Here is a 25,591-nt window from a genome sequence, read left to right as displayed (position 1 = left end):
ATCTCTTTTTGTGAAAGGAATGGAAGAAGGTTCAGCTCTGACAATAGCGTCAATATATGCCCCAAACACAGATTCAGATTTGTTTAGTTGTATGTAGTCATCAGATCACAAAGCAAACATTTAAGAAAGTAAACTACATACTTATATAAAAATATACTGACAGATAAAATTGACACAAACCCATATCATATAAAGCAAACTTAAAATTCTGGATCTCCCTGGTATTCCCCTTTTAAACTATTGCCCCCTTAACACAAATTAAGATAAGTAAAATTCACACATACCTGAACACAGGACAAAAAAACTTTTCAGAACATGTATTTGGTAAGCTGGTAGCTTTTGCAGAGGGCCCTTGGTTAACTGGAGGAGACTTTAACAATGTGATAGATGCAACTTTACATAGATCTAAGTCAACACAATCTAAAAAGCTATCTTCTGCAGATCCAGTTTCTTCAAAGGCATAACCTAAAGGACATGTGGCATGATGAACACTCAAGATCCAGAGATTACACTTTTTATTCAGTTGTCCACAGAACATATTTACACACTGAGTTGTGTAATGCCTCACTAGCCATCTCAGCTCTGATACTGGCGTTATCGCATGGTTAAACCATTCTTGGGTCACTTGCTCAATCTTAAGAAAACCCTCAGATGGCAAAGATCTGGATTGGAGATTGGTCACTTCATTGTTGCTGAGCAAATGGGTTTTGAATGATCTAACAATTGAAATAGTGGACTATTTTAAAAACAATTTGAGTTGTGGGGCTCCTCAAGAAGTGATTTGGGATGCATTTAAATCCATTCTAAGGGGAAATGCATTAGCATAGCTTCCAGGATAAAGAAAAGAATATGAAAATGACAGGGAACAAGTTTTGCTAAGAATAAAATATTTAGACTATATAGGCAACTTCAAAGGGAAACACATGAAATTGAGGTATTAGAAACTGGCAAAGTCTTAAAAGGGCTCTTATACTTGAGGTAAAACTACTATGAATGGGGAGGGGGGGATAGGTTATTGAGGTTATTGAGCTAGGTATTGAGAAAGGAAACTCAATGAGGATGGTGCCAGCAATTACTGGGCAAAGGGCCTCCTTTATTACTGACCCTGGAAATATCACTGAATCATTTGAAGATTATTACTCCAATCTCTATCCTGCAGAAAACCCAGATCCAGAAAACTCATGCGTACAGCTCAGTCAAAACACGAAGCCTAGCTGGATAAACCAATAACAAGTTCTGAGGTGGTAAATATCATTTAAACTGTTGAAAACAACTTGATTCCAGAAGAGGATGACTACCCAGATAAATTTTATTAAAACATCTAGTGGTAACTATGCTCAGCCACTGGCCAGAGTATTTAATAAAGTTCTTTCAGAAGAAATCATTCTAAGCACATGGGGAGAAGCCCGAATTGTGGTGCTACCACAACCTGGTAAGTATGCAAGTTATGTGAGTTCTTATCACACAATCTCATTCCTTAACCAGGATGCCAAGGTCGATGAAAATGGTCTACCCAGTGTGCAGCTACTGTGAAAAAAGGAAAATTCCATGGTGTGGATCATTAGGACAGGAATAAAGAATAAAACTGCCAACACTGTAATGCCTTTCTACAAATCTATGGTACGACCACACTGAGAATACTGTGTACAGTTCTGGTCACCACACCTCAAAAAGGATATTGCGGACTCGGAAAAGGTGCAGAAAAGGGCAGCCAAAATGATCAAGAGCCTGGAGCAAGTTCCCTATGAAGATAGGTTACAAGGTTGGGAGGTCTTTAGCTTAAAAAAAGGTGACTAATGGAGGACATTATAGAGGTATATAACATTAGGTTTAGTGTGGAAAAAATGGATAAGGAGAATACTAGAACCCGAGGTCATCCAATGAAGCTGAGTGGTGAAAGATTCAGGACAGTTAAGAGGAAGTACTTTTTCACAAAGCAAATAATTAAAAGATGGAATTCACTACAACAAGATGTAATGATGCCCACCAACCTAGACAGCGTTAAAACAAATTCATGGAGGATAAGGCTATTAATGGCTACTGGCCATGATGGCTGTTTATTACCTCCAGTATCAGAGGCAGCATGCCCTTCAGTAACAGTTGCTGGGGGACACAAGTGGGAGGGTGCGTTTGTGCACATGTCCTGCTTGCGGTCTTCCCATAGGCCTCTGGTTGGCCACTGCAGAAACAGAATACTAGATTAGGTAGGCCTTTGGCCTGATAAAGCACAGCTGGCATTGTTAACACAACTCAATCAAATAACAGGCACATGTGGAAGCTGACTAAAATGGATTTATCTCAGAGAGGCACATATGAAATGTTAGATGCACACTGATAGTCAGCTACTGTAAAAGGCATAATATAACACTAGCAGTAATGCCTCTAGATGTTGAAAAGACCTTTGATCACCTCGAGGGAGCTTAATTCTATTAAAACCTATGGGGCAGTATACAGGGCAGTATCCTATTCAGCCCCCACAGTAGCAGAATGGACCAGTAATGCAAGAGGAATTAGCAGTTCCTGAAATGAATGCAAACATAAGGGCGCTCCGCTGACTTGTCCCGTTCAGGAAATGAGTGTTTCTCCTCATTTCCAGAGTTATTTCAGGAACCACTAGTTTCTGTTGCACTAGCAGTCTGTTCCATTGACACAACAGAACTACAGGAAGCACAACAGTAGTGTAAGATACTACCCATGGAGTTTGGAATGGACTTTCTCGGGGCTATCAAAATCTTGTATTAGGCTCCAAAGAGCTAGACAGAGGTAAATAATCACAATCCCAGACATTTTAGGTACTGTGGGGAACCTGGGGAGGGTGCCCTTTTCATCTTGTTGATGGAATCCTTGGCAGAGACAGTAAAAGGAGACCCTGAGATTCAGGCATTACAGGGTGCTCAGACCTACCATTGAATATCTTTATTTGCTGTTGACACTTTTTTAAGAGACATTATTTCATAGTAAGTTTGGAGAGAAGCTTCATGATGTTTCTTTTCCTGGACATGCTCCATCGATCATTCATTATGGCAGATTCTCCCCCTGCCCTTTAAAACTGTGGTTTGCACCACAGTGCTCATTCATCTGGATACGTTGCTAATTTATTTTAGGCAAAAGCTAAGCTGGCTATTTTCCTACTCCATTTTAAAATTCATGTGCATATTATGTTTTCAGCATATGGCACTGAATGCCTATCTGTGCAGTTGTTCAAATTCAAGGTTATTGGGGTGGGATGAAGAAACCCAAGTCTATAATTCCAGTAAAAAAGAATGTATTAGGCCTATGAGGTGTTGCCACAAACTCTGTATTTAGCTTTGCAAATGAATTAAACATGGAAAAGGTTTAAGACTTACTTGTCAAGAAAGTCCTTGTCCACAACTGCGCAGATGTCAAGGAGAGGATTTCCCATTCCAAAAAGCACATTTTCACTGCAAAATAAAGTTGTTCAAGTTACGCAGTTCTAAGAATTGCAGCACATTGATAAAACAAAGAGCTCACACTTTAGAGATTACAAAATCATCCTTCCCAACTGATCATGATTATTTGATGAGGAATCTAAGCAAAGAAACCAAATTACAATCAATGTATTTGCATGTTAGTTCTGTAAGCGAAAGACTTTCTACAAAGTGCTTGCAGTACAGAGTTTCCCAGCAATTGGCTAAGTGACTTTTGAAATTCTCAAATATTAGTTTAGCAAAACATCCACTCAAATGACCATGAACCCTCAAGTACTACCACTCAGTTTGTCAGTAGTCCAGATATTCTAACTAGTTTTACTAAAATGCAAGTTGTAGTGATCTTGAGTCCACAGAAGATATACAGTGATTATATTAATTATATGCAAATACAAGGAACAAAGCCACTGTGATCTTTACAAAAAATTAAAATGGAAAGTTGCTTCTAATGGGGGAGATTCCAAAAACAGAAATGATTGGGGTGCGGAGGAGAAAAGAGCATCGAACCCTTTCCCCCTTTCTACTTCAAATCACACTACATGGCAAAATTCCAGATGCTCAAAAGACCAAACAAATCCAGATTTCAGGGTACTACATTTAAACCACACACACCAGATTCCACACTTGTGCAGGAGCACACACATGGGGAATCCACACAGTCCTACTCCCAATACCTATTGGTATTTTCCACATATCTCCCTGTATTGGTCCCAGGAACGCAGCCAAGTCATTTATAGTGTTAGAGAGGCCTAGAGATCCATAACGCTTTCTTAAGTTCATTATTGTTGTAATTCCCTTGTTAGTAAGCCTCTGAGCATGTGCAGATGAGTCTAACAGCCGATAATCGCCTTCGCAATGCATTCCTTACTAATGAGTAGAAAGCCTTATCAGGCCATGCCTGAGAAGTGAAGCTATGTGTTTATGCTGAGCTGCAGGTGGCTGTGCTGAGAACCAAGTGCTGTTAGTCTGTGCTGGGAATGAACACTAGGGCTGCTTGCTAGTGTTGTGCTGCGTCACAGCTAACAAGTATTGTATAAAACCCATTGGACCCAGTGGCTCGGGGTTCAGAGAAGCTGTCTGATCCAACCATTGGATACGCCTCTGTGCTGTAAGTTACCCAACAAAGTCTCCTTGTAAGTAAACAATCTGACTACTTTTGAATCTGATTTATCACTATCTTGGCACTTCTAACCTAAGAGTTCAAAGCCCATGGCTGGGGCAACACACTCCCCCTATTCAGGACTGAAGTATTCTGTCCCCATTCTAAGTAATCTTTAACCATCTGCCTCTAACTACAACCTCATGGTGCTTTACCTCCAAATAAACACTTTTTAGATGTTTGATGAGCATGTTTAAATCACTGAGTTTGGCTGGTATAGAGTACAAGAAGCATCTGATCACTGTTCTACTGATAGTTCCTGATTAGTGAGGCTTGGACTTGATGGCCTAGAGATATGCCAAGACTGTGAAGTAGTGACCACTGGTTCTTACCAAAGTAATTACTTCCCAAAAGGAGGAGCCATGGCACAGTGAACTGAGCATATGCTTTGCATGCAGAAGCTCCCAGGTTCAATCCCTAGCATTTCTTATTAAAAGATGAAAACAGCTGCCAATCAGAGCAGACAACACTCAGCTAGATTAACCAATAATCCGGCACAGTTTAAGGCAACTTTGTACATTCTTATGCTGGTATCTCTGGGAAGAATGCATTATATCCTTCAACTATCTTATAAACAAAATGAAAATAAGACAGATATAGAATTCAAAAAGGAAGCACACTTTATTAATGATGTATTTTGACACCAGTTAACAATTTCAAGGAAAAAGGCGAGATCATCATCTTAGTGCCAGCTCAAAATATTTTGCTATCTGAGGCAAAGGGGAACCCAAATGCACTTCAACCTAGCTAGATCAGCACTTTAAGAAGCCTCATTGACACTCTTCAGACACTAATGCCTGTGTTTATGTAGCACACACTCTCCATGGTGCCACCTCAAGCAGGTTGCTTTACCCTGCTGTACTGAAGGGCTAGCCCTTCTTCCTCTGTGCAAGGTGAGGGTCTCTTTTTTAGGGTGGTTGTGGGGATGACACCTTTCTCCTTAAGTAGTTACAGGAAAACTAAACCAGGAAAACAACAAAATTAGCCATTAACATTTTAAAAGGAAAAAACTGTTCTTCCATTTTAAATAGCAATTTGCATAAGACAAAATTAAGACAGAATCAAAGGATACTAAAATACTCTTCCATCTTTTCATTTCATGGTCAGAGGACTGACAGCTACTAATCATATGACTCAAGTCCTGTGTTCAAACTCAAAGTAGGGATTTAAGATAACAGATAAGGAGTTTATTAATGCTAACTATTGTTTAAGAAACATTTCATAGCAAATGATTCTAAATGTAAACCCTGAAATGAGCCCCACTGACTTCAGCAAAAGCTGTTTCCATGTTGTACGTTTAGGATTGCGTAATGCAAGTCCGTCCAAAGTTTGTAAAACAATGTTAACATGGCAAAAACAGTATTAATCATTTGTCACTTTTTGCTGGTTGTTATGTGGTTAGAAATACAAAATGCAATACTTCTAGATGAGTCAAATTTTTCATGATTTCAAGGAGTTAGCCTCATGTAGGCTGAAGTGTAAGAAAATTGTATTTTCCACATAGCTTGCAAATACAAGGCCTGAATTCATTCACAAGCATCATAGTACAAGCTTGTCCAGCAACCAACTCAAAGGCGATGATGAGTACACTCTAGTCCTAAACACAATCTGTCTATCAGAATCCAAGCCAACATTCATTGTTAAACCCTTTCTCAGCTCTCATAATATGGGCACACTTTATTACCTCAAAAGTTATACAAACAGATCCTGTGAGTAGACAGAGTACAGAGTATTTCAGGGATACATGGAGCACATGAGCCAGTAGCCATCTCAATAAACAACCTACAAATACCGTGTTTGTAGGTTGCTAGCGTTAACCCAAGAACAAATCATAGGTTCACGCTGGGTTTTTTTAACCCATAAACAACCCAGAGTGTCCAGATTTAGACATTACACTAATAACCTACGAACGGGGAGTCCATAGGTTCTTCATTGAAACCAGGAACAGCTCGCACTCTGTGCATTCCCGCAAATCGTGGGTAATTAACTCACAATTTGCCATTGTGATGTGTGAAGCAGGTAGGTCTAACCTACCACAGAATTGTTGTGAACATAAAGTGAGGAATACCCTACATAAGCTGCCCTGAGGTTCTTGGATACAAATACCATAGATAAACAAGTGGCATCCCCTGAAGAAAAAGAGCAATTTTGGAACTTTTACTTATGAACATTTCAAGGTGCAACAATACAACACAATACCAAACACAGACAATACTTTGAGATGGTTGTTAGCAAAACAAAGTTGCAGGTACATCAAAGACCCATTCTGCCTATAACTGATTACTGTTTTTCCCAGCTTAAAGGCCCCCTTTGCATGGAAGTCCTACACAAGCCCTCACAAGATGGAGACAACCCTGCAGCAGTTTTGCCTGCATGTGTACATAAGTCACATACTTCCAAGTTAACAAGCTTAGGACTGGAATGGAACTTTCAAGTAAGCATGCTTAAGATTGAAGCTAGCACCCTGACCCAGCATGTTTACTCAGAAGTAAGTCTCTTGTGCCCTGCTAATGGGCTTCAGGATGCCATAGCCATCTGGATGGCTGCTGTGGAAAATAGGACATTTGACTAGATAGGCCTTTGATCTCATCTAGTAAGGCTCTTCTTAAGTTTGCTGAATTCAATGAGGTTTATTTCCAAGTCACTGGACCAAAGATTGCACAATTTACATTATATCCCTATTTGCTGCAGAGCCTAATTTAAAGTGCTGATTTAAAGCAAAGCTTTGGCTTGGAGCCCAACTATCTGAAAAGTGTCTCCTCCGACACCATGCCCCTCTGACACCATGCCCATGCACTAAAATTGTGAGAGAAGACCCTTCTCTGAGTTCTATCACTGAGATAAGTGCATTATGCATTTACAGAGGGCTTCCTCTGTGTTGGCGCCTTGGCTCTGGAATGCCCTCACAAAGAAGGTACAACTGGTGGTGATTTTGTATTGTTTTTGTGCCATATCGTTTTTATTTGCCCAGGTATTTTAAGTTAATCATACCATTTGCTGGGATAGTTATGCCTCTCAATTTTATTGTATTGATGTAACAATTACTGTTGTATAATATGCTTGGGTTTTTTTTAATGTAAACCACCCTAGAATCCCTTGTGGATGAGGGGCGCTTTAGAATCTTTTAAAATAAATAAATCATAATGTGAGTGATTTTCACAGTGCTTGTCCTCAGTACAACACACTTTCTTACAAGCCAGGAACAGAGGCAGTGGTAGGAAACTGTGTGCGGCTTTTTGCAAAGCTGTTCCCTCCCATCAAATGGTAGCATTTCTGCTTGATTTGTGGAACAGTCTTGCAAAAAGAGCCAATATACACACTCAGCAGCTCAGCTGCCAACCTCTTTGAAAACAAAGACTACAGACATTAAATCAGTCAGAATGAAAGCTGTTCTATTCCTAGAGACATCTCAAGGCACGTTGGCTCAGTGTAATCTGGTAGTTGAACTGAATTGTATCCTCAGACACACACTGGTTTATGCTTCACAACTTCAGGCAAGGGGATATCTGATACACCAGATACTGCTGGTGGAGGGAAAAGGATAATTAAACTCTGGGGCTGCAACTTTAGATAGCTCTTCAGGCACTATGGGATGAATCAGAATATATATGCTAAGTAAGAAGTCACCCACTAACTAGGTAACTATTGGCACAGTGAAAATAACTGAAGAGAAATACATGTTCTGAGAAAATTACACTGTGGTTAAGCTATTTACATAGGACAGCTCAATTCATTCTGATAATTATCTCATTTAAAACTTATGAATCACCTGGAGTCTCCAAGAGTTACTTCACACGTTATGCTTTTAGTGGGTACATATTGCAGACCTAGATTATGTACATGTTAAAACTGAAGGGTTTAAAGTAGCTATACTTTGTAAAATTAAAGTATATCCAGCAGGGGAGAGAAAGGGAAGGAAGCTTTCCTATGGAGTTAACCAAATACTGTCTTCTGTTGAGTTAACCAAAAATGCTTATCATAGCTTTCCAAATAGCACGCCCTCTGCTCACACGTCCTCATTTGACATGAGCACAAATGAAAACCAGTAATTCACAAGAGTGGGTCTCTCCTAAACAGGGAAATATTTCTGACCATGTAACCATCACACCCTTGCACAGCAGGTGCCACAACATGTGGTTATGGCCACTGGCTCAGATGGCTTTAAAAGAGAAACAGAAAACTTCATGGAGAATTAAATCTATCAGTAGTTATTAGCCATAGCTAAATGGAACCTCTGTGTTCAGAGGCAGTATCTCTCTACCCCATTCATCTTCTAGGAAATGTTAGAAGCATCTGGCTGACCACTGTTCGAAACAGGAAGCTGCACTGGATAGACCTTTGGTTTGATCTAGCAGGGCTCTTCTTATGACCTTATTGTAAGTTCTTTCTTTAAGAGGACCTCAGAGAAGCTCTTTATTCAGCAGCCAAAGCCAGATTATTCTTGCTTTGAAGTAATTGTTTCCAAACGGGTTTTTGCAGAGTCCTGGAGCCCATGGAAGACAGTGGTAGTTTCCTTGATGAGAAGATTAAGTAATGGCTAAAAAGACAGCTTGTCCACTATTACTGATATTTCCTGCAATGCACAGCTTCATGAAGCCTTCCAGGGGGCACTCTCAATTTAAAGAGATTAGAATAATCAGATCCAATGCAAATTGAGTGTTTATCCCAGAATTTTCTGCAAGATCCTCTATGATACATTTTCCAAGCATACAATTTTGGATGAACAGCAAGCTTCTATTTTTTTGTATACAAGACACTTACAAAGCAGGAAAAGCTTGTCCATGCTATTGCTGATGCAAGAAGATCTTCAGAGTTACAGAGAACCAGTTCCAAATAACACATAACCTTGCACATGCTTATGCACAGAGAAACCAACCCCTCTAAAACATCAACATATCTTGCCCCCAAAAGCTAGAAAAATAGAGGGTAAGGACACCAACCGCTGGAGTATATCATTTTCACTCTTTATTTTCCTACTAGAGATGCCAAAGAAATTAACCATCCCACCCCACTGCTGCAAAAGCATTTATTTTGGAAGAAGTGAGGCACGCTTATTTGGAAGTATGCCCCAATCGATTCGGTAAACCTTATTTCAGAGTAACTATGCGGTCTGACTTGTAAGAGCCTTGAGGACAGGAGGGACTCTGCCTTTATTTTTTTAATTGCCATTTTTAAAGGACCAAAACCAACTTCAGCTTGGAACCGGACACAGAAACCGGACACAGAAACCCAGCTTCAAATCCAAGCTGGGGGAATGCACTCAAGTGAAACCTTGGACAAGTTACTATTTCAAAGCCTGATTACCAAATCTGTGTAAGGCTTTTCTGGGGTGTTTACTGTTACCCCTTCTATACTGTGGGTAAAAACGAACGTAAGGTTTAACTGAGACTAAACCAATTGAAGTTACGACTAACTTAAGTCCCATTAATTTCAATGGGCCTACTCCAAGTAAGACTTGTCGGATTTTATCCTATATTTACAATATAATTACCAGAAATGTTAAGATATATAAGGGTGGAAAACAGAGAGAGAAACCATATGGGAGAGCCAAGCGGCCACGAACTCACGTCTCCTACCCACGGAAAAGCGAACCCCACGGCACCACCCCCAGGCACCTAATCCCCACCAAGATCCAATGCAAGTCACCCCAAGGGGCTCAGGTGAAAGGGTGGCGGCTGTGGCAGCAACCCTCTGCCCGGGGAAGCCTCAACCACGGAGCTACCTCAGAATGGGCATGGCGGTGGCGTGGCCGCTGCTGGTGCTGCTCGTGTTCCTCGGATTCTCCTTTGCTCAAGCCCGCGAGGAGGACGCGGCGGCAAACGGCGCTCTCGGTCTCCGCAGCACGCTTCGCCCAGCCAGCGCGTCTTCCCCAGCAGCTCTGCTGACTGACTAAGGTGCCTCCGGCGACGCGAGCCGAGCAGCGCAGCCAGGCCAACCCCGCCTCCCTTTCCCACCTGCTCGCCGCCATTGGCTGGAAGGGGAAGCCGGCGGGCAGGATGAGAGCGCGCGCGCGGAAGGCTAGTCGGCGCCCTCCAGGCCACCGCTGGAGCGCCCAGCGCTGTTGAATCCGGCCATTTAAGCCGCGCAACAGTCCCGTGTGCGCGCTTTCTTCGGAGTAAACATAGTTGACGATGGCGCTACGAAGCAATGGCGAGGCACTGCCAGTTCCGACTCAGGGAGGCGCAGACCCCACCATTTTTGCTGTGGGCAAGGGCTGACGGCTCTCTTCCGCCATCTTTGCTGTGGGTAACGAGCGCCTGCGCACGCGCACATACCCTTTTCCCTCCGCATATTACCCGTCGCCCAAATTTACCGTTATGAAAAGAAACAAAAATCGCGAAAGAAGTGTCATTAAAAAGAACGAGGGTGGGATTCTCTGGGCAATCAGGCTCACGGCGCCCTGTACGCCCAAACAGTCTCTGTTCATTCTAAACCAGCATGAGGGATGGAGCCATCATCCTATTTCCTTTAGAAAGGGATGCCTGGGAATCATATTCGAGTTCGGATTAACAGTGATTATACGGCAATCCTATACACGCTTACCTGGGAGTAAGCTCAGTTGCACTCAGTACAGCTTACTTCCGAGTAGACATGCTTACGATTTTGCTGTTAGCTGCCCAGCTTTAGCACTTTCAGTGTTCAAATTTATGTAAATAGGAAACAAGTATACTAGAGTACTGGATTTTATTTTCCTTGTAGAAAGTTAAAAACAAAAACAAAAACACCTGTGCCTGCCACCTGAAGTGATACAACCCACTCCACCACCTCAGGATTTCACCACGTTATTCTGCCTGTGTGGACCAGGCCTCAATCATCCTTACAACAGTCCCTGTAGGCTAGCATTATTATCCCCATATTGTAGACAGGAGGGGGCTGACTGAGGATAATAAAGCGTGAATTGTCTGCAGCAGCTTAATGAATTTATGGCAGACATGACATCTGAACCAGGGCCTTCCTGATTCACAGCTTGGCCTCTTAGCCACAACACTAGATCTCACCCTGTCAACCCAGCAAAGATTACTGCCCAGTAGTTGTGTTTCAAATGAGGCCCTTTTAATCTAATTGGCTACAGCAGAAGCTGGGGAAAGCTAGCTAGGGCTATGTAGGATTGGCTAGTGAAGGAATCCAACCCTGTGAGCACAAGGGGGCGCCCAAACATCTTCTCCCAGATGGAGATTGCAGCACTAGCTGAATAAATTCTTTGGGTCTGTCTTCACTGCAGATACTTTCAGGAAGAGAGTCTGAAGAAATTAGTCAAACAGTAGTGACAAGAGAGTTCTAGACCATAATGACAAATTGAAAACAAATAAATCACTAGATACAGATGGAATCCATCTGAGATAGTTAAAAAACTGAAATGTGAAATTGCTGATCTTCTAACCAAAATATGTAACAAGCCCCTAAGTTTGGCTTCTGTACTGAAAAGGCCAATGCAACACTGCTTTTTAAAAGGGGATCCAGGAAATGTTTGGTTTCATGTACTCAGGCCTTTGGCAACTAATAGCTAATCAGTTTCTCCAAGTCTAAGGCTGCAATTCTGTTTATCCTCACTTGAAAAAAAAAATCCAAATTCAGTGGGACTTACTTCTGAGCAAACATGCATAGGATCAAGCTGCATGGCTCCAATCTTAGGCATGTTTATTTGGCACACTGAAATCAACATGACTTGTTTCAGAACAGCCATGCATAGGATCAGACTATAAAAGTAGTAATTTATTTCACCCGTTTGGCATTGTGTGACAAGGTGTATTCCAACGAGCACCTGCATGTTACTTGATCAAACGTTCCTACAATTGCAGAGTTGTCTTGATGATCTGGAATAACTTTTGTCCCGTCCCCCCCAAATATTGGCAGTTCTGTTATGAACTACCATAATTTCAGTCCTCAACTTCACCAGAATTATTTTTCATCTCTTTCATTTAATTGTGCAGAAGAGGTAATTTCAGCTCTCTTGGCCCCAGGGCAAGAGAAATAGCAGCAAAACATGGGAAGTGGGCAGCATGCCAGGCAAAATCCAGGAGAATGTTAGTCAACACAATAGAACAGGAGTGGGCAACTTGTGGCCCTCCAGATGTTTTAGCGTACAACTTTCATGATTCCTTTCCTTTGGCTATGCTGGCTAGGGAGTAGAGCATTGTAGCTTGTCATGCAAACTACACTGGCTGAAATGTGCTCTTCTACAGGGCCAGCCCAAGACATTTTGCTGCCTGAGGTGAAGGACAAGATAATGCTCCTACCCCATTCCATCTACAGAAGAATCTAAAGTTGACATGATGTCCTCCACTGCACCTGAGGGCAGTAGGCCAGCTTAGAAGATGCAGAGCAGACCTCCTGATACATGCAGCTCTGTCCTTCAGCACCTTGTTACCCCTTCTAGCATCTGCTGCCTGAGGCAGTCGCCTCACTCTGCCTAATGATAGAGCCTGTCCAGCTCTTCTACACATCTCTTAAAGGTCCAGGAGCCCTGTCCTCTTTTTCACCTGGCCACTCAACTTCCATTGCCAATTTTCCCCATCTCTTTTTCATTTCATTGGAGTCAGAGTTGCCTTGCATATCTGGCTCACAAGATATTGATTTAAGTTTTTGGCACCACAAACATTGACTGTTCATGTAAAAAATGAAAAGAAACCCTGCACAGATATGTACAAGTTTGCATAATAAGTCTACAAAAGTTTACTGATGGCAAAATTTTCTCTTGCCACATTAAATGTTGAATTAAAGCCTGATCATGAAAACTGTGACTGAAATTAAGTCCCACCAAATTCAATGGGCTTCTGAAAAACTACACTTCAGGTGCAATCCTAAGCACACTTACTAGGGATAAATGCCATTGTCAGCATACTAAGGGGGCTTCCAGACAGAGCGGACCTAGCACTAATAATCCAAAGGCATTGTGCAGCTCTTCCATCCTTTTCTCTAACAGATTTTCAGCAGTTAAGAGAAAAAACAGCAGAAGTTGTAGGAAAATATGGGAGCGTTACAGCTGGAAGACAATGACATCTAGATCCCCCATAAAATTCTGTGAATGAAACAAGGTGATTATAGAATAAAAGCATTGTCTGGAAGCACCCTAACTGTGATTGCAAATACTGCATGGAACTATGGTGGCCAGGTACAAATGAAGACAGAGCTCCTGCACTTTTAATAGTTGTGCACAAGAGGAAATTTCAGCAGGTGAAGCTTAAATGAAAGAGATTTTTTTTTCTGAAACCAAGACACTTCACTGGCTGCCATTTGGTTATTTTTTTCTTTAGGTTTGTTATGGGGAGTATCCTGAGCCCACCATCAAGCCTAAGTAATAGGCAACTGGGTTTTGTTTAAAAGATATATGCAGTGTATGTACATAAACATCAGGCTGTAGTTATCTTCCTCAAATTACTAAACTTGCCAGTAGTAACAACCCAATGGCAGCCAGTGAAGAGTCTTGCTTTCAGAAAAAAAAAACTCTGTGTCTATTCTGTGTAAACTCATCTGCTTCCACTCATCACTAAAGATGTCACAAGCACTATCTAGTAGATGCCTGTGGCCAGACAGAAAACAAGGACAGGGCTCCTACACCTTTAAAAGTTGTCATGCAAGCTATACCTGTTGAAATTCCCTCTTGTACACAACTGTTAACAGTGTAAGAACCCTGCCCTCTTTTGCTTCTGGCTACCCTAGTTCCGCACAGCACTTGCAATCACAGTTAGGGCAGTATCCAGTGGTGCCATTCTGCAAGTTCAAATAGCGCTAGTGTAGCTCTGCCAAAATCTCCTGCTGCACAAGCAACAGGGCACAAAACTGGTTACACAAGCATAATGCACAATCAGTTGTGCAAGCGTGATGTGCATCCTTGCTTGCACAAACATAACTTTAGTTGCATACTCCATTTGCGCATAGTTTGGACCCTAGTTTCTGCTAGTACGTCATTTGTGCTAGCTGAATGACACAGTTGATTACTACTCTTAGGGTGCTAACTGGGCAAATGCAAGCGGCTTATAGAACCTTTCCAAAGAGTGACTATACCTTGACCCCATGGCACTTGTGCTGTGGGGTGTTGCAAGGAACCATCTTGTCCCCAATGCCATTTAACATCTACATGAAGCCATTCAAAGTTGCTATTAGGAGATTTAGAGAGAGGTATGCTGATGATACCCAGCCCTTGGAGCTGGTCCAGAGGCTGCAGTTAGTGCGAAATATGGCAACCCGGCCACTCACTGGGGTGCTGTATCATAGCATGTAATACCACTTCTAAAAGAGCTGCACTGGCTGCCAGTTAGCTAATCAGTCAGGTTCAAGATTTTGGTTTTTACCTATAAGGCTCTACACAGCTTGGGAGTATGCTACCTCAAGGAGCATATTCTCCTTTACTACCCCGCTTGATCATTCCAATCTGCTGAGGAGGTCCACCTGGTTGTGCCACAGTTTACAGAAGTGTGTTTGGCATCAGCCAGGAAGCAGGCTATCTAATAAATAAATAAATAAATAAATAAATAAATAAATAAATAAATAAATAAAGAAAGTTTGTTTCTGCAGAGGTACATAGCAGCCTACATAGATGTAGGCTTACGATGCATGTACTGAAGATATTCATGGATGCAGGGCAAATCCCTAAATCTTCGCAGAACAAAAAATATAAGAAAAGCCATGCTGGATCAGACCAAGGGTCCATCTAGTCCAGCATTCTGTTCACACAGTGGCTAAACAACTGTCGACCAGGGACCCACAAGCAGGACACGCCCTAAATAATTTGGTGTCATCCGCAAACTTGGCCACTTCACTGCTCACTCCTCATTCCAGAGCATTTACGAACAGGATGAAAAGCACTGGTCCTAATACAGATCCCTGTGGGACCCCACTGTTTACTTCCCTCCGCTGGGAGAATTTATTCCTATTCTCTGCTTTCTGTTCTTTAACCAGTTACTGATCTATAACAGGAGCTCTCCGCTTATTCCATGACTGCTTAGTTTGCTCAGGAGTCTTTAGTGAGGGACTTTGTCAAAAGCCTTTTGGAAATCCAAGTAAACAATGTCTACTGGATCTGTCTACATGTTTATTGACACTCTCAAAGAACTCTAACAGGTTAGTGAGACAGGACATCCCTTTGCGGAAGCCATGTTGATTCCTTTTCAGCAGGCCTTGCCCTTCTATATGCTTACTAATTCTATCTTTAATAATGCCTTCAACCAATTTACTCAGAACAGATGTTAAGCTAACTGGCCTGTAATTTCCCAGATCCCCCCTGGATCCCTTCTTGAAAATTGGTGTTACACTGGCCATCTTCCAGTCCTTTGGTATAGAGGCTGATCTTCGGGACATCTTGCATATTTTGGTTAGGAGATCAGCAATTTCATATTTGAATTCTTTGAGAATTCTAGGATGGATACCATCTGGGCCTGGTAATTTATTTGCATTCAATTTATCAATAAGGTTGAGAACTTCATCTTCTGTCACTACTATTTGCATAAGTTCCTCAGACTCCCTCTTGAAAACATCAGTTCATGCTCAGGTATCTGTCCTATATCTTCTGCAGTGAAGACGGATGAAAATAAGTCATTCAGCTTCTCTGCAATCTCCTTGTCCTCCTTCAGTACTCCTTTAACTCCATTGTCATCCAACGGTCCAACTGGCTCCCTAGCTGGTTTTCTGCTTCTGATATATTTAAAGAATTCTTTATTGTTGCTCTTGTTACTGTTAGCAATATGCACTTCAAAATGCTTTTTTGCATCTCTTATTGCCTGCTTGCATTGTCTTTGTGCAAGCTTGTGCTCTCTTTTGTTTTCCTCACTTGGGCAAGACTTCCATTTTCTGAAGGAAGCTCTCTTTTTTCTAATAGCTCCCTAAACCCTGCTCATTAACCATGCTGCTTGGACTTGGTGCTACCTTTCATATCCTGTGGTATACATTTTAGCTGGGCTTCTATTATTATGGTTTTGAGTAATTTCCAAGTATTCTGAAGGGATTTAATCCTCTTGACTCCCCCTTTCAACTTCCGTTTCACCAATTCCGTCATTTTAGAGACGTTTCTTCTTTTGAAGTCAAATGGGACTTGGGCTTCCTGGGCAATTTTCCACTTAAATATATATTAAATCTGATAGCACTGTGGTCACTGTTTCCAGTTGGTTCAACAACATTTACATCTTGTGCTGGGTCCTGGGCGACAGCTGGTTGGCCACTGTGTGAACAGAATGCTGGACTAGATGGACACTTGGTCTGATCCAGCAGGGCTCTACTTATGTTCTTATGGTCAGTTAAATGACCAACTGTTCTAGGGCACAATTGTTTAGGGCATCAGGAAATTTAACCTCCTTGTCATGACTGGAACATACATTTATCCAGTCAATGTGGGGGTAATTAAAGTTGCCCATTATTACAATTTTTCCTTCTTTAGAGCCTTCCCTGATTTCATTTTCCATCTCAAGGTCACTCTGAGCATTCTGGTCTGGGGGATGACAGCATGTTCCTAGCACTAAATTTGGAGCCTGGTATTGTCACCCACAGCACTTTTGTTGAAGAGCCTACCCCTTTTAGGTGTTCTAGTCCACTCAGCACTATGCCCTCTTTGACGTACAGGGAAATACTTCCCACGTTACACCTTTCCCTGTCCTTCCTGTAGGGTTTATATCCAGAGATGACCACATCCCACTGGTTCTCTCCATTCTACCAGGTTTCTATAACACCCACCATAGCCAGATTCTCCTTTAAAACCAAGCACTCCAACTCTCCCATTTTGGCTCAGAGGATTCTAGAATTTCCATAGAAACACCTATACGAAGTGTCCCTCCTCAGATGCCTCTGGTGTGTGCATCTTTTCCTATGGGACTTTGGCCTCTTTGATTGGCTGTTATGTTCAACCATATACTCCTGGCCTATTTCCTCCCCTTCTACATTTGGGCAATCAAAAACAGTTTCATCTTTATCCCTTTGGGATGATTTAACCCAAAACAGATGCTTCCCAGCTCCTGTCAGCTTTCCCCCAGAGTTTAGTTTAAAGGCTCCTCTGTCACCCTTTTTATGTTTAGCGCAAGCAGTCTGGTTCCATTTTGGTTCAAATGGAGTCCCTCCCTCTTGTACAGGCCCAGCTTGTCCCAAAATGTTCCCCAGTGCCTAACAAATCTGAACCCCTCCTCCCTGCACCACCGTCTCATCCACACATTGAGACTTCTCAGCTTCACCTGTCTAGCTGGCCCTGTGCATGGAACAGGTAGCATTTCAGAGAAAGCCAGCTTGGTAGTCCTGGATTTCAACCTCCTACCTTGCAACTGAAGTTTGGCTTCCAGGCCCTCACAACTACATTTTCCCACATTGCTGGAACCAACAAGGACCACGACCACTGACTCCACCCCAGCACTATCTACTATGCTATCTAGACGACATGTGATATCTGCAGCCTTCGCACCAGGCAGGCAGTTCACCATGCGGTCTACACGCCCATCACAAACCCAGCTGTCTATGTGACTAATGATTGAATCTCCCATTACTGCAAGCCCCCCTCCCTCCCGGAGGCAAATCCTCGGCGCAAGAGGATATTTGTTCGTCTTCCAAGCAACGGGTCCTTTCTAAAGGATCATTTTCCTGTTCCTCAGAATGACGTCCCCCTTCCCTGAGACCAATATTATCCATGACAGCAAAGGAGCTGTCACCTTGGGAGTGGGACACAGTGAATAGGTCCCTGAAGGTCTCAACCACCAACCTCTCTGCATCTTTTAGCTTCTCCAGGTCAGCAACCTTGGCCTCAAGGGAACGAACTTGCTCCCCGAGAGCCAGGAGCTCATTACACCGAGCACACACCCACAACTTCTGTCCAGCAGGCAGGCAGTCATTCATGTGGTACTCAGTGCAATACACTGGATAGCCCCCGCCCCCTTGCTGGCCTTCCACCTTCATTTCCCTGGAAAACGTAGTTGTTTACTACGAGAAGGTGGGGAAATTATTTATAGATATTTATTTACAGTTACTTACTGTGAGTAAGGAATAGGGAGGAAAGAGTCAACTGCCCTGGCTTCCTCACCTTGGTGCTAAACTCGCACAGTTGCTTAACTCATTTGTTTGCTGACGCTTTGTCCCTGGGGCTGAGACGCTTTGTCACTGGGGCTCCTCACGCTCAGAGACAAAGCCAGTACAATGGCTTACATTCCAGCTGTCCCCAACCTAGTGCCCTCCAGATGTGTTGGACTACAACTCCCAGAATTTAGAATTATCTAAATACACAGATTGGATTGTCATTCTGACAGGGATCTATGATTGTTACCACGGAAGAAATAATAGATGTATTCTAGTCAGGCTAGTTTTTCTACAAGTAGCTTAACAGCTTTCTTGTAATGTCTTCACTTCCAAAGTAAAATTTATTTATTTATTTATTTATTTATTTATTTATTTATTATTGCATTTATATCCCGCCTTTTTCCTCTTGCAAGGAACCCAAGGCGGCTTACATTATCCTCCTCCTCTCCATTTTATCCTCACAACAACAACCCTGTGAGGTAGGTTGGGCTGAGAGTGTGTGACTGGCCCAAAGTCATGCAGAGCTTCCATGGCTGAGTGGGGACTGTATCTCCCAGCTCCCACTCTTGCCACTACACCACACTGGCTCATGATGAGAGACCTACCAAGCCGCTTAAAATTGGAGGGGGGGAGCAGGGGCAGAAAGTAGTTTGGGATCTATTGGCAGACCACTGGATGATTTGCAGTAGATCGGCAAGGTTTCCTGACTCCCAAATATCTAACAGCAGCAAGAACAAAATGACTTTTCCCACCTAAATTAGGCTGCTGAAATGAAGAAAGCTTGAGATAACTACGAGTTGCTTTTAGTTCAGTTCTGATACTAAAAGCAAATTCCTAGGCTCAAAGGCACACTGGTCTTCCATTCTAAAGCCCTATTCAGGTGTTCTGTACATGAACAGAGAGAATGTGCAAGGAGAAGCAGCGCTCCAGCCCCGCCCCTCTCAGTGTTCTAACTCACAAGAACAGCCTCCATGGACACAGGACGCTTCCCTCTTCAGACAGTCGTCCTCCATGCGTAGAGGGCAACACATGTGCTGAAGGGGCGGGGTGGAGCTGGAGTGCTCCCTGGATACACTTTACATATCCAGTCTCACCCCCCCACACACCTGACAAGCCCTACCTTTGAAATCTGAAAGGTCCTCAGAGCAGCTGTAAACTGTTAATTAACACTACTTAGAAAAATATACATTAGGACATAGAATTATTTCTTATTTTTAAAGAATATCGATATCTGCCTCTCTAGTTCAGAACATGGATCACCCAAGGCAACGAAATTTTAAATCAACAAGAAACCACCAAAATACACCCAAAATAAACAAAAGCAGGAGATAAAAAATTTCTCTCTCACACACACAAATCCAAGTTATAACAACGGAGACAGACCAGCAAAAAGAAAAAAAGAAAACTGACATGCCTGCCTAAATAAAAGGCCTGTCTACATGAAAACATCTTCAGCAGGTGGTAATATACCAGGGGTGCAGAATTTCAGCCCGAGGGCTACATTCACTTTTGGAGACACTCCAACATTTTGGAGACGCTCTCACAGGCCGCATTCCAGTGGTGGGCAAGGCTGAAGGCAAAAGGGGTGGGGCCAAAAACATACACATACCAGTACATTTTAGCCCTTACTGCCAATAACTTAGCCTTAGAATGGGGGGAAAATGCATGAAACCCAGGAAACCACCAAATGATTGGTGGTTGGGCGGAGGGAGCATGGCCTTCTGGAGAACCCCTGAAGGCCTGATTTGGCCCCCCGGGCCTGAAGTTCTGTATCCCTGAGAAATACCATCCCAGAGGGGGCAGTACAGTTATAGTTCCACAGAACTGGTGCCATAACTGAGAGAGCTGCTCTCATGTGTTCCCACCAGCTACACCTCAGATGGGGCAGGACACATAACAGGGTCTCTTTCCTGCACTAGAAACTGCAAAACATCACAAGGTCTGTGGCATGAGGCAAAATTTCTGCACTGATTTGTGTAGTTGACAGCACAATTCTATGCACCAGAGGAAAATTCCAGATTAGTGTGCACAGAATTGCAGCCATTGACAGGCCTTACTGCTGAGTAAATATTATTAGGATTGCACTGTTAGCTTTGATGAAGCTTGCCTACCCCTTTGGAGCCTTCCCAGCCAGCAGAGAAAGAGTAGGGTTTGTGGCATTAGCTACAGTTTACCTTGCAAGAAACATTTTATATTGCTGGCCACAATTCCCAGTTGTGTGCTACTTATCTTTGTTATTCTGTTAGAACTTCCTGGATTAAAAACCAAACTTCTGTATCTAATGTTTAATAACAGAATTAGCAACAGCATTCATTGGCAGAGAGTGCATTTCTTCTTTATATTTCAAGTAAAATAGCAGTACCCATTCTGCAAAAAATAGGAGCCTGAGCAGCCCAGGACAGCTCAGGACTTCATGGCTGCCATGACAACCAAGGGGCTGTCCCAACATGTCATCGGCCCAACGCATGTAAAAGGACACATGCTTGATCTGGTCTTCTTGACTGGGCAGGAGGATGGTGATCTGAAAGTGGAGGAATTAACATCTGTCCCTTTGTCATGGTCAGATCACCTCCTGCTGAGGTTTAGACTCTTGGGAGGGGGACCTATTAAAATGGTCCGCCCCCGGAGGCTAATGGATTCCGATGGATTCCAGAGGACTCTGAGGGATCTTCCTGCTGGTATGGGTGGTGCTCCTGTTGAAGCCCAGGTCGCTCTGTGGAATGCAGAGATGACTCAGGCGGCTGACACAATCGCGCCCAAGCGCCCTCTCCCTCTGAGCAGAGCCCAGCCAGCTCCTTGGTAAACACCTGAGCTGAGGGCAATGAAGCAAGAGGGGAGACGGCTAGAACGCAGGTGGAGGAAAACTCGGGCTGAGTCTGACCGAACACAGGTAAGAGCCCACTATCAAGCCTACTCTGTGGCGGTGAGGGTGGCAAAGAGACAGTTCTTTTCCACCAGCATTGCATCTTCTCAGTGTAGTCCAGTGGAGCTTTTCCGAGTGGTTCACGGCTTGTTACATTCTGGGCCAGAAAAAGAGACTGTGGAACCCTTGATTGCATGCTTGTGATGATTTTGCGCGGCACTTTGAAGATAAAGTCGCTCAGATTCGGCATGAATTGGACACCACGATTACTGCAGTTCCATTGGTAGAGGCATTCAGAGCCTCTGGTCCAGTTTAATTGGATGAGTTTCAGTTACTGAGGCCTGAGGATGCGGACAAGGTGCTTGGCCAAGTCCGATCGACCACTTGTGTGCCTGACCCTTGCCCTTCATGGCTTATTAAATCAAACAAGGGGGGGTATTCAGCTGGGTCCAGGAGGTTGTAAATTCCTCCTTGAGAGAGGGAGTGGTGCCTGCCGCTTTAAAAGAGGCAGTAATCAGACCATTCCTGAAAAAGCCTAACCTGGACCCAGAGGATGTTAACAATTATAGGTCAGTGGCCAACATCCCCTTCCTAGGCAAGGTGCTTGGGAGGGTGGTTGCAGGACAGCTACAGGCACTCTTGAATGAAACGGATTATCTAGATCCATTTCAATCGGCCTTCAGGACTGGTTTTGGAATGGAAACTGCCTTGGTCGCCCTGTGGGATGACCTCTGCCGGGAGAGGGACAGGGGGAGTGCGACCCTGTTGATTCTCTTGGACCTCTCAGCGGCTTTCGATACCATCGACCATGGTATCCTTCTGGATAGGTTGTCTGGGTTGGGAGTTGGAGGCACTGCACTGCAGTGGTTCCGCTCCTACTTGGACGGCCAACTCCAGAAGGTGGTGCTGGGGGATTACTGCTCTGTGCCATGGCAATTATGCCATGGGGTTCCACAGGGCTCTGTTTTATCCCCCATGCTGTTTAATATCTACATGAAACCGCTGGGGGAGGTTATCCGGAGGTGTGGGCTGAGGTGCCATCAATATGCAGATGACACCCAGCTCTACCTCTCTTTCTCATCAAACCCAGGTGAGGCAGTGGCTGTTCTGAATCAGGGCCTGGGCACAGTAATGGACTGGATGAGGGCCAATAAACTGAAACTCAATCCAGACAAGACAGAGGTACTGTGTTAGCGGGTGGTTCGTCTGCCCGGCTAGGTGATATTCAACCTGTTCTGGAGGGGGTTGCACTCCCCCTAAAGGATCACGTTCGTAGTTTGGGGGTGATCTCTTGGATCCAGAAATGTCACTTGAGGCACAGGAGAACTCAGTGGCACGGAGCTCTTTTTATCAGCTTAGGCTGGTATACCAACTACGCCCTTATCTGGACAGAGATAGCCTAGCTACAGTTATCCATGCTCTGATAACTTCTCGTCTAGATTACCGCAATGCGTTATACATGGGGTTGCCTTTGAAAATGGTCTGGAAACTTCAGCTGGTCCAATAACAGTAATAAGACTGTTAACGGGGACTGGCCAATGAGCTCATATTACACCAGTACTTTTCCAGCTGCACTGGCTGCCAGTCCATTTCAGGGCCTGATTCAAAGTGCTGGTATTAACATTCAAAGCCCTTAATGGCTTGGGGCCAGGTTATCTGAAGATCGCCCCCTCCCATATGTGCCCGCCTGGACCTTAAGATAATCCTCAGTAGCCCTTCTCCGTGAGCCCCTGCCAAAGGAAGTGAGGCGGGTGGCTACTAGGAGGAGGGCTTTTTCTGCTGCGGCGCCCCGGCTGTGGAATGACCTACCTAATGAGATTCACCTGGCACCTACATTGTATTCTTTTTGGCGCCAGGTGAAGACCTTTTTATTTTCCCAGGCATTTTAGCATTTTAGTTTTCTAGACTTTTAGCTTTGCTATTTTAAATCTGTATTTTAAATTCCTGCACTGCTGCTAGCTTTTATTCTGGTTTTAGTCTGGTTGTATTGTTATGCTGGGGTTTTAATGTTTTATATATTTTATATAGTTTTATTGTGTGCTCCTTGGTTTTAATTTTTGTGAACTGCCCAGAGAGCTTCTGAAATAGATAATCTTCCTAATCTTAATAATCTTATATTGGGCGGTATAGAAATGAAATAAATAAATAGGAGTATTTAACTTTTTTTGTTGTTTATTCGGTCAGTCGCTTCCGACTCTTCATGACTTCATGGACCAGCCCATGCCAGAGCTTCCTGTCGGCCATCACCACCCCCAGCTCCCCCAAGGTCGAGTCTGTCACCTCTAGAATATCATCCATCCATCTTGCCCTTGGTCGGCCCCTCTTCCTTTTGCCTTCCATTTTCCCTAGCATCACCATCTTCTCCAGGGTATCCTGTCTTCTCATGATGTGGCCAAAGTACTTCAGTTTTGCCTTTCATATCATTCCCTCAAGTAGGCAGTCTGGATTTATTTCCTGGAGTATGGACTGGTTGGATCTTCTTGCAGTCCAAGGCACTCTCAGAATTTTCCTCCAACACCACAGTTCAAAAGCATCTATCTTCCTTTGCTCAGCCTTCCTTATGGTCCAGCTCTTGCAGCCATAGGTTACTATGGGGAATACCATTGCTTTAACTATGCGGACCTTTGTTGTCAGTGTGACGTCTCTGCTCTTCACTATTTTATCAAGATTTGTCATTGCTCTCCTCCCAAGAAGTAAACGTCTTCTGATTTCCTGGCTGCAGTCAGCGTCTGCAGTAATCTTTGCACCTAGAAATACAAAGTCTGTCACTGCCTCCATGTTTTCTCCCTCTATTTGCCAGTTATCAGTCAAGCTGGTTGCCATAATCTTGGTTTTTTTGAGGGTGAACTGCAACCCAGCTTTTGCACTTTCTTCTTTCACCTTCGTCATGAGGTTCCTCAGCTCCTCCTCGCTTTCATCCATCAAAGTGGTATCATCTGCATATCTGAGATGGTTAATGTTTCTTCCAGCGATTTTAACTCCAGCCTTGGATTCATCAAGCCCAGTACGTCACATGATGTGTTCTGCGTACAGGTTGAATAGGTAGGATGAGCCCCACTGAACTCAGTGGAGTGTATTTCTGAGTAGACATGTACAGGATTGCACTACACTTTTATTTAAGCTGCAGTCCTATGTATTCTTACCTGGGATTAACCCCCACTGAACATAATGGAAGTTACGTCTGAGTAAACATGCATAGGATTGCACTGTAAGACTGAAAATTGCCCAAGGCATATTCCCTTGGAGCTCAGTGGGACTGACTTCAAGACATGCCTGCTTAGATATGCTGTATGTGCTTAACTCTCTCCCACTGAAACTGACAGGACATGAAAGGCTCAATCCTATGCATGTTTAGAAAGAAAAAAGGTCCTACAACTCCTAGCATTTCCCACTCCCAGCCAGTATGGCTGGCTGGGGAATCCAGTGTATTGTACGCCTTTTTTCTGCCTCAAAATGCATAAAATTGCATCCTAACAAGCCTAAAACTTTAAGTGGACTGTGCCCCTGATATGTCAGTTTCTTTTTTAAACATACCGTGGCTTACACTACTATTCAAATACAGCATAGTTTAAAATACTAACTGCACAACCATATGCATGCATATTCAGGAGTTATCCCTATTAACCACACTTAGACTTACTCCCAGGTAAGTGTGTATAGCAGGAGTGAGCAACCTGTGGCCCTCATAGATTCATAGGGTTGGAAGGGGCCTACAAGGCCATCGAGTCCAACCCCCTGCTCAATGCAGGAATCCAAGTCAGAGCTTCCCTGACAGATGGCTGTCCATCTTCATGTTGAATGCCTCCAGTGTGGGAGAGCCCACCACCTCTCTAGGTGATTGGTTCCATTGTTGTACTGCTCTAACAGTCAGGAAGTTTTTCCTGATGTTCAGCCAGAATCTGGCTTCCTGTCACTTGAGCCCATTATTCCGTGTCCTGCACTCTGGGATGATGGAGAAGAGATCCTGGCCTTCTTCTCTGTGACAACCTTTCAAGTATGTGAGAAGTGCTATCATATCTCCCCTCAGTCTTCTCTTCCCAAGGCTAAACATGCCCAGTTCTTTCAGTCCCTGGCTTTGTTTCCAGTCCCCTGATCATCTTCATTGCCCTCCTCTGAACCCTTTCCAGTTTGTCAGCA

At 43.5% G+C, this 25,591-nt stretch overlaps 1 protein-coding gene across 2 annotated transcripts in view; it reads right to left on the bottom strand.

The window, feature by feature from the left end:
- The window catches only part of ADK (adenosine kinase), a 532,303-nt gene that overhangs the window by 498,780 nt on the left and 7,932 nt on the right, over positions 1-25,591 (bottom strand). Inside the window, exons 1-2 of one of the 2 annotated variants that reach the window (XM_084845186.1) lie at positions 10,331-10,844; positions 3,348-3,422 (exon numbers count right to left, since the gene is read on the bottom strand). In XM_084845186.1, coding sequence (XP_084701312.1) covers positions 3,348-3,422; positions 10,331-10,344 — 89 coding nt within the window. In that variant the 5' untranslated portion in view covers positions 10,345-10,844. Of the gene's footprint in view, positions 1-3,347; positions 3,423-10,330; positions 10,845-25,591 lie in introns of those variants that run through there. The other variant, XM_084845185.1, reaches the window with a different exon arrangement.

Source organism: Heloderma suspectum, chromosome 3 (genome assembly GCF_057233095.1).
Source record: "Heloderma suspectum isolate Gila_16-S chromosome 3, 16-S_ref, whole genome shotgun sequence".
Lineage (NCBI taxonomy): Eukaryota > Metazoa > Chordata > Lepidosauria > Squamata > Helodermatidae > Heloderma > Heloderma suspectum.
This window is presented reverse-complemented; position numbering and strand designations above follow the sequence as displayed.